General features: G+C 36.8%; 1 protein-coding gene across 1 annotated transcript in view; it reads right to left on the reverse strand.

Annotated features, from left to right (window-relative positions):
* Positions 1–541: 541 nt before the first annotated feature.
* Positions 542–9,197, reverse strand: part of dkk2 (dickkopf WNT signaling pathway inhibitor 2) — an 18,417-nt gene continuing 9,761 nt past the window's right edge. The window contains exons 2-4 of the mRNA XM_048196309.1: positions 7,216–7,366; positions 6,988–7,119; positions 542–2,096 (exon numbers count right to left, since the gene is read on the reverse strand). Coding sequence (XP_048052266.1) covers positions 1,846–2,096; positions 6,988–7,119; positions 7,216–7,366 — 534 coding nt within the window. The 3' untranslated portion in view covers positions 542–1,845. The remainder of the gene's footprint in view (positions 2,097–6,987; positions 7,120–7,215; positions 7,367–9,197) is intronic.

The following is a 9,197-nucleotide window of genomic DNA, read 5'->3' on the forward strand; positions in this document are numbered from 1 at the left end:
GATCCTTGGGGTGCTACAGATGAAACTGCAATACCTACTGAAAAGGTTCTATTACTAAGAAAAGATCTGAACCAGCTAAGGGCAGTTCCTTGGATGTCCACACACTTTTCAAGGCGGGATAAATGAATATCTTTATAAACTGTATCAATAGCTGCACTCAAATCTAAAAGCACTAAAGTTCCCAGAGTCAACGAATAATAAAATGTAATACTCTTAGAAGTGTAGACTCAGTACTATGATTTTTCATAAATCCAGACTGGAATTTTTCAAAAATACTATTTGTTGCCAAAAAGCTCCGTAACTGCATAAACACAGCTCTCTCTAAGATTTTTGCAATAAAACGTAAATTTGAAATGGGCCTAAAATGCAATAAAACGGTTATGTCCAGATATGGCTTTTTCAACAGAGGTTTCACCATAGCGTGTTTACAAAAAGCTGGAACAGACCCAGAAAGAAGGCTCTTATTTATAATTGCTAGAATCCAGTCCCCAACACTATCAAATACCAATTTGTATCTGTATTTGTAGCTGTTTGTTTCAAAGCTGAAAATATGAGAGCAGTCGAATGCTTGTAATACAAAATACATTCTTTAATCTGTTTAAATCACTGTAAATACACAATAAGACATAACAGCACTGTTACAACAGGAACAAAGTAAAGGACTAACCCAGGAAATCAGACATTAAACAATACACAACATAAGCTCTGTGAAGAAATATGTTTTGAAAATAATTTAATAGAAATAGTTCTGCGTTGGGATATTCATATCTGCGGTGTAAAACAGCTTGAGGAAATGATCTCACACCATGCTATGACAATAACAGGAAGTTGAAAGTAAAAAGTGTTTAATGTCTAGTTGCGGTACTTTATTTCCCCATCTGTTCCTTTTTACCAATATATACATGATATACAACTGTTTCTTAAATACATTTTGACAATTTTGCATTTTATTTACAATATAAGAGCTTATTAGATTTTAATTATTATTATTTTTTAATTCTAGCTAAAAGTTGGTGTAGAATTTTACAGAACAAAAATTACGGACTATGATTCATGATGTCATAATTCTAAAAGCATCTGCACATTCACCGAACAGCACTCAAACTGTAAACATCTCCCCTTGATAATCAGAACCAATGATAAAAAATTCTATCTACTGAGTAAATCTGAACTAGTGATCATATTTCTCAGGCTAATGCATTGCTAGTGTGTGGCTACCTTGAAAACATACTATTGTTCTTCTGTTTGGGTGTTATGTACACATAGGACCATTTTTTATACAAGCAAACTCAAAGTGCACTTTCAGAAGGGCAGATGTCTGAAATTTAGAAGAAGAAAAAAAAACCCAACTACATATGAAAATTGCTCTCCAAAGAATTATTAGCAAATGAGAATCAAAGTCTGTGATAATGTAACCCAAAAAAAAAAAAAAAAAAAAAGTTAATATTTTAGTGGTTATGCTGTGGAAAAACTATCATATGTGCATGAAATATTTAGTGAACCAAATCAGAGCATTGAAAATGATACTAAACTGACAGCACAGGCATACCGAAATAATGCCAGCGCTTGCATCAATCGCATCAGTGATAAATATGGCTTGTAGATCAATAAACCTCCAGCAAATAATCTTGAAAAGAGGCATGGAGTGCTTCCTCAACTGCTACGGCTGAGCGTCCACCATATCGGCTCGTTCCCACCCTGTTCTGGCACACATTCATCTGTATCTCACCCTTTCTCCCTTAATCACAGCTGAGTAAGTCCTGGAGAAAGGAGTCCTCGCCCACTCCTCCCCCAGAGGGACGCAGGGGCCCCAAGGTGCGGCTTGTTTTGCAGGGGCCTCCCGTCTCAGATCCTCTGGCACACGTGCAGCCTGGACCTGGAGAAGGAGGTGGCGTCTTTCCACACCTTGCAGGCAAGTCCTTTGGCGCAGTCACAGCGCTGGAAGATCTCCAGGCTGTGGGAGCCTTTCTTGCGCTGCTTGGTGCAAACTTCACCCTGCCGCAGCACAGGCTTGCAGATTTTCGTCCAGAAGTGGCGAGCGCAGCAGTAGCCCTCCGAGCAGTCGGACGAGCGCAGGCAAGGGTCGCCCTCGTGACCTGCAAGTGAAGGGAGAAGTCAATGCCATTTCTGTGGCTCAAAAAGAAGAGCAGAACCCTAAGTGTGATAAGATCATGCACTGCGTCCGAAATCAAATAAAACAAATTGAAAGAGATTCTGAAGTGTGCATTCAATGAACACTTTACACTCTAAAAAATGCTGGGTTAAAAACAACCTAAGTTGGGTTGAAAATGAACAAACCCAGTGACTGGGTTGTTTTGACCAACATGCTGGGCAGTTTTATTTAACTCAACTATTGTTTAAAATTACTATGTGGCTGGCTTAAAATTAACCCAAAATAGGTTGGAAATTACAAGAGGCATTTTAATAAAAGTTCCTTTCCAACATACTTTGGGTTCATATTAAGCAAGCAATACACTAATTTTTAAACAATAGTTGAGTTAAATAAAACTACCCAGCAGGTTGGGCAAACATTTAACCCAACCACTGGGTTAAAACAACTCAATCGCTGGGTTTGACCATTTTCAACTCAGCATTTTTTTAGAGTGTACTATCCCATGAGGCCACAGGAGGATTTATGAATGGCAGTGAAGCGACTCAGCTGACACTGGTAGGTCATGTGACAGTAACAACATAGTGGATTTTAGAATTCCGGCAGTGTAGACACTGCTAAGTGTATTACTGCCCTCCACAGATCAAAGTTTGAACTAAATTGTCATAGACAATATGCTAGTGCAAGTATATAACAATTAGTTCAAACTTTGACCTGTGGAGGGCAGTAATACACTTAGCAGTGTCTACACTGCCGGAATTCTAATAGAGAAGAAGAAGAAGAGAACTAGTTCAAAATGAGCATTTATGGTTAAAACGTATATAATTTTTTTAGAAAATGATCGATGGTTTCTCTAGATAAGACCCTTATTCCTCATCTGGGATCGTGTAGAACGCTTTGAAGCTGCACTGAAACTGTAATTTTGACCTTCAACCATTTGGGCTCCATTAAAGTCCACTATATGGAGAAAAATCCTGGAATGTTTTCATCAAAAACCTTAATTTCTTTTCGACTGAAGAAAGAAAGACATGAACATCTTGGATGACATGGGGGTGAGTAAATTATCAGGATATTTTAATTTGAAAGTGAACTAATCCTTTAAGTACATCCGAATTTCATTCATACAACCCATATTCATAGAACATACGTTTTTAATGGTCGCGAATCAAATTCAAGTGTAGTACCTACTCAGGCAGTATGCAATTTTGGACGCACTAATGGGTTTGATCCCTAGGGAATGCATGCAATATAAATAGCTTTGGATAAAAGTGTCTGCCAAATGCATAACGCTGCGTTCATACGGGGTGTTGGCGTCAACGCTTAATGAAGGTCGTGTCTGAAGCTTGCGCCGATGTGACCGTCATAGTACAACAGCCAATCACATTACTTTCCAGTGTTGCATGAACACAATTGTCTAGCGATCTGATTGGCTGACGCCTGCGATGCCGCTTGAAAAGTTGAGAAATCTTCAACTTCTGCCGCGAGCAACGTGAATGAAGCCAAAGCTACTGGAAGGCAAGTCTGTAACCTTTAGCCAAAAAAGCGTAACGGCTAATGCTAATGCTGTGGCGGTATGCAGGGAAGGAGACCAGAGGCCATTACACGATAGGCTGAGAGTTGCCCCACGTGATTATGTTCACTGTTATGCTTTCTCCAATGGTAAGAGATACAGACCCTCTCATCTCCCTACAATATACAATCTCTGAGTGAAGCAACGCAAACAGAACCCACAATTCAGTTCAGCAACACATGACGTCACGCATTCAAAGCAAATGAGAAGCGTTAACGCCGATGCCCTGTGTGAATGAATGCAGCGTAAATGTAATGCAATAAAATACAACCATGACTAAGATGGAATCTGTAGAACTTTAGTTACCTTTGTAAACCAATATTTCCTGGTTAAATGTATATTCAATAAACAATTTCTCTGGGAAAAAGATGGTTTTGCCGATAATTATTTTTTGCTATTATTTTGTATTTTTTAAATGACTGTTTATGAAGATGATTTTGCAGAAAATATTTATTTTGCATTTAAGAAATAATTACATCATCATTTTTTCATTTACATTAAATTTTATTTACATGTTTTCTTTTTCAAGAGCCTCAAAAACACAGAATTAGAATTTCTGAAGAATCATGCAGCTGAGTTGCTTGAAAATTACTTTTAATTTTTAGGTGAACTATTACTTTAATACAGAGCTTTCCAAGCCTCTGGGGGGTTGTGAGTTGATTAAAAACTATTAATTAATAAAATCATGAAAATAAAACACTACATAAAAAAAGATTACATTTTTTTTTACCTATATGTCATGTGATCATTAACTGATATCAGAGAACCATTAAAATGACTGAAATATTAACTAAAAAACTCTACTTCAAGTAAAAGGTCAAAGGGGTTCAACTGACGGAAAAAAAAAAAAAAAAGAAAGCATATCACATTTCTATCAAACAAGGAAATAATGACAAAAATATATATTTTTTAAATAATAATTTTCTGCAAAAAGTGTTTTTATGAGTTCCTCCCAGAGCAACTGTATATGGAATATAGGAGAAAAAACATTTAGCCAGGAAATATTCACTTTCAAAGTAATAGCTCTCCTCCATTCATATATTTATTTTTTACTTTTTTTATCTTGCAATGTTTAATTAAAATGTCCATGTAAACCCCGGCCCTTTCTTACAATCTCTCAAGCTTACATTCAGATCTGCCTCCATCCAATCAACAACCATTTAATAATTTTTCTTTTCGATAAACCGTTTCATTCAGATATATGTCACAACACAGAAGAAAAGATCTGTCACTATTTCCAAGACTATAAGTGTTATCCTTCCCTCATTCAATGGCAACCCAGTCCAAGGCAACTCTTACGCACACTACACCTTTCTATCGCTCATGCAAATATTCTCCACAACGTTCAAGTGAAATGAGAAAATAAAGTGAAAACAAATACGTCACTGTTACTGATATAGATCTACTTACAAACAAATGCAAAGCAATTTTCCAATGGTTGTTCAGAAACAGAGCAGGTTAAAGTCAGCATAAAAATAGAAGTTGCGACCTTTTCTTCCCTATTGTTACGTATATATCAGTGTGAAACGGCTTCTCAAACAAGGAAAAAAAATGTAGGTGCCTCAGTTGGCTGGTGTGGTTTAATTAATGTTCAAGCGTGACTGTGCCGCCATGTTACTGAGGCGAGAATACAGAGGTGTGGAAACAGCATTGTGACTCTTCCTACACAGGCCTCCCGCTGTGGTTAAATCTTCAAGATATACGAGGTGCGTGTAGTTGTGGGCCGCCGTCCCCCTCAACACATGCATGCAACCACAGCCAGTGAATCAACTCATTGCAGACATTGTTCATAAGTGAGTACCAATATGAAACACTCTCAGTCTCAGATGGCCACAGACCGCCCACAGTCCCATCATTGACTGATGCGCACAAAACTAGACAGAAAAGCACATGCTCTGATCACATTGCTTGAAATTATTTGTAACTTCCTGAACTCAGGCTACACTGTGAGCGCTTTTGAGGACAAATTAACCACTGGAAAGTTTGTCAAGCATTTATTGATCTATTTATTGATCTTACTTAATGTTAATTTCAACATTTACTAAGGGACCCTGATCACATTTCCAAGTTTCTCAGATATGGAAGTTGTCATAGTTGGGTAAACTTCTATATACATCCATATATTTTTAAACTTCATATATATTTTTTGAGTTTCCATTTGATCCAATAGCAAAAGAAAAGAAAAATCCATGATAGCATTTCTGACTTTCCAAATAAGGAAAAAAATATATCCAGAGATTGATTGTCAAATTTGCCATCACTCTCTCAGACGTTGTATTAGAAACACTCACACAGAAGCATTAACTAGTTTTCTGTAAACACAAAGTATGGAAGCTTGTTTCCGCCAAGGAATAAACAATTTAAAAGATAATTGCGACTTTTTATCTCAGAATTGCGCAATATAAAGACTCAGTTGCGAGTTATATAGTCAGAATTGCGAGATATAAACTCATAATTACTTTGTAACTCACAATTTTGAGTTTATATCTCACAATTCTAAGAAAAGAATTGCGAGATATAAAGTCGCAGTTTCGAGTTATAAAGTCCAATTCTGAAGAAAAAAATTACTGACTTTTTTGTCAGAATTTATATCGCAATTGCAACTTTATATCACACAATTCTGACTATATAGCTTGCAATTGTGACTTTATATCACGCAATTCTGACAATTCTGAGAAAAAAAGTCAGAATTGCAAGATGTAAACTCACAATTGCGAGGAAAAAAAGTCAGAATTGTGAGATAAAAAGTCGTAATTACCTTTTTTATTTTTTATTCAGTAGTGGAAACAAGCTTAGTGTTTTAAATGTACATACATTTTTTAACATTGAAAATATTTTTAAAAAATTGCTAGATGTTAATAACTGGAAACATCTCACTATAGTCTGTGAAAATGGTCCACTCATTGCAAAAATTAAAAGTTGTATCTGTTAAGATTATTTAATGAATTAAACTGACATGAACTAACAATGAACAGGTGTATTCAAAGATTAATAAATATTGTAACAGCTGAATTGCTCATTGTTATTTAATTTTAGTAAATGCATTTCCTAATGTTAACTAATGGGACCTTATTGTAAAGTGTTATCATCCACATTTCTCAACAGCATTTCTGTGGACTGACATTTTGTACATGAATTTTATTTTTCATAGATTTTATTTTTCAAGTTCATTATTGGTGGATGGTTCTTAGCTAGAATAAGCAGCAAGACTATATCGTATAAGCCTGTGCGAGTCTATGCTCTCTCTAACCGTGCAGATCTTACAAAAACACCTCTTTCTCCATTTGTGATGTTGTCGATTCCTCACCTTTGAGAGAGATCTTGGCCTGAGGTTTGCTATTCTTCCTCCAGCCTTTGTCATTGATAGAAAGCGTGTTGTGCTCCTCCATAGGTGATTTGTGCGATGACAGGCTGCTCTCTGAGATGGGGATGCAGATATCTAAGGAATGACAGAAGAAATCCATTGTAAATTTCCCCAAGTTAGTATAAAGACACTGGGAAACTGTGACGATTTGGCATAAACACAGGAACGTACAGTTGCTGCAGCGGTTTCCAGGGCAGCACATGCCGTCTCTATGGCAGCGCTTCTTTCTCCGGCGGCAGGTGAGGCAGCGGGACGGGGCGTGTTGAGGGCTGTGGCAGTAAGTTCCCACCATGCACTCTTTGTCACTGCTGCATGGATAGCCCTGAGGATGAGAAAGACAGATCAGGTCCAGCCCTTCTCCACCTACGTTTGAGGTATATCAGAGTAAGCCATTATACATTCCTCAGTAAGAATTACGAGTGATGATTGTGTATATAATCTGTCTTACCAACAGGTCACAAACATTAAAACTGTCTTGAAAATAAGAGGATAAGTGATGCCATCAAATTGTCAGAAACAGAAAATATTAACATTTATTAGATTTGATTATTCCAACTCTGGATCCCCAGTATCAACCATCACTCAACCCTGTTGCCAGCCATATTTTATTTAAAATATGTGAAAATTCTGGATGAAACTCCATGCAAATCAACAAATTAAAAAAAACAACAAATCCTGCATCTGAATATGCCTACTTCCATGCTATATAGTAGGTGAAACATTAAAATAGGCAAATGCTTAAGAGTCTATGATTGTATCATTATTGCAGTGATTATTATGTTTCTATACAAGATCTTGACCAAAAATTCCATGCTATATAGTAGGCAAAATGAAAAGTACTCTGATGACCGGATACTTCCGTCAAGATTCTGTAATGTGCATCTGATGGACACTTTACTATCCCATGAGGCTACGGAAGAGGACTTCTGAATGGCAGTGAAGTGACGCAACTGATGCCGTAGGTCACATGACAGTGACAACATGGCGGATATAGAATGTCCGAATTTCTTTCATACTACACACATTCATATTACATAGAACACACTTCTTTTAATGGTCACGAAGTTAGTTTCAAACCACATGTAGTACCTACTATATAGTATGCGATTTCAGACGCAGCGAAATTTCATAAATACTTCAACATTAATAACATCTAAAAAACATTTTCAGACTTCTGACGATAAATGTATCGTTGCACCGACTGAGCATTATTTATGCCATCAGACCACTGGATCTCACAACTGACCAAGCAGAATCAAGTATTCCAGAGAACAGCATAATAAAAATACATTTTGTAGATTTCACGAAGAAACTTTGTGCCTACAGCGATGATCCCTCAACATCAGCAGGTGGAATGAGTTTCCACAAATCTGTGGGCATTTAAAATTTTGGATTTATTTGTCTGGAAAACAAAAACCACGATTTTTATGTGGTTAATCTGTAATGTTGTAATGCAATTTTATTCATTTCATTAACAGTACATAACAGTACACTGACAAGTTGTCTAATATGTGTTTTATATTAGCATACCTTTGAGTTATAATCAAGTTAGGCCAGGCTAAACTGGTTTAAAGTGGTCTAGCTGGTGCGCCAACCCCCTCCAAAATCAGAAAACCAGACCCGGCTCCTTAATATAAGGTTAAATGACCTTAATATAAGATAAAACAGATGAGACTGAGACCTTGAACATAAAGTTACACAAATCACAAACTCCAGAAAAGAAACCAGCCAGTGAAAATTTGCTGAGGGAAATGCTTTACATCACCCGTAACAATCTTCAGTTTAGCATCAAATGCAGAACATGTGGTCTGACAAGGGGGGAACAATATCTAATAACAAAAGAAATGATTCTGTTTTGTAGATTGACAGACCTCAGGGCAATCTTCCTTTCTTATGCAAGTAACAGAATTGGTAACATTGAAAACACATGATGAAACCCGGCCAAACCACCAACGATGCATTCACGAGAAGAATAAGGAATGAATGAAGCCCATAAAATGTTTAAATACTAAAAAGTCACCGACCTCAAAAATTAAGAATTCATTCGCTGCATCATTAGAAAGTACATTACATTAGCGAATGAATGAAGCATGTAAAACACCCCCTTTTTCAGTTCAGTTGTATGATGTGCTCAGATGTAAAACATTCTCAGT

This window comes from Megalobrama amblycephala, linkage group LG7 (assembly GCF_018812025.1).
Source record: "Megalobrama amblycephala isolate DHTTF-2021 linkage group LG7, ASM1881202v1, whole genome shotgun sequence".
Taxonomy (NCBI): Eukaryota; Metazoa; Chordata; class Actinopteri; order Cypriniformes; family Xenocyprididae; genus Megalobrama; species Megalobrama amblycephala.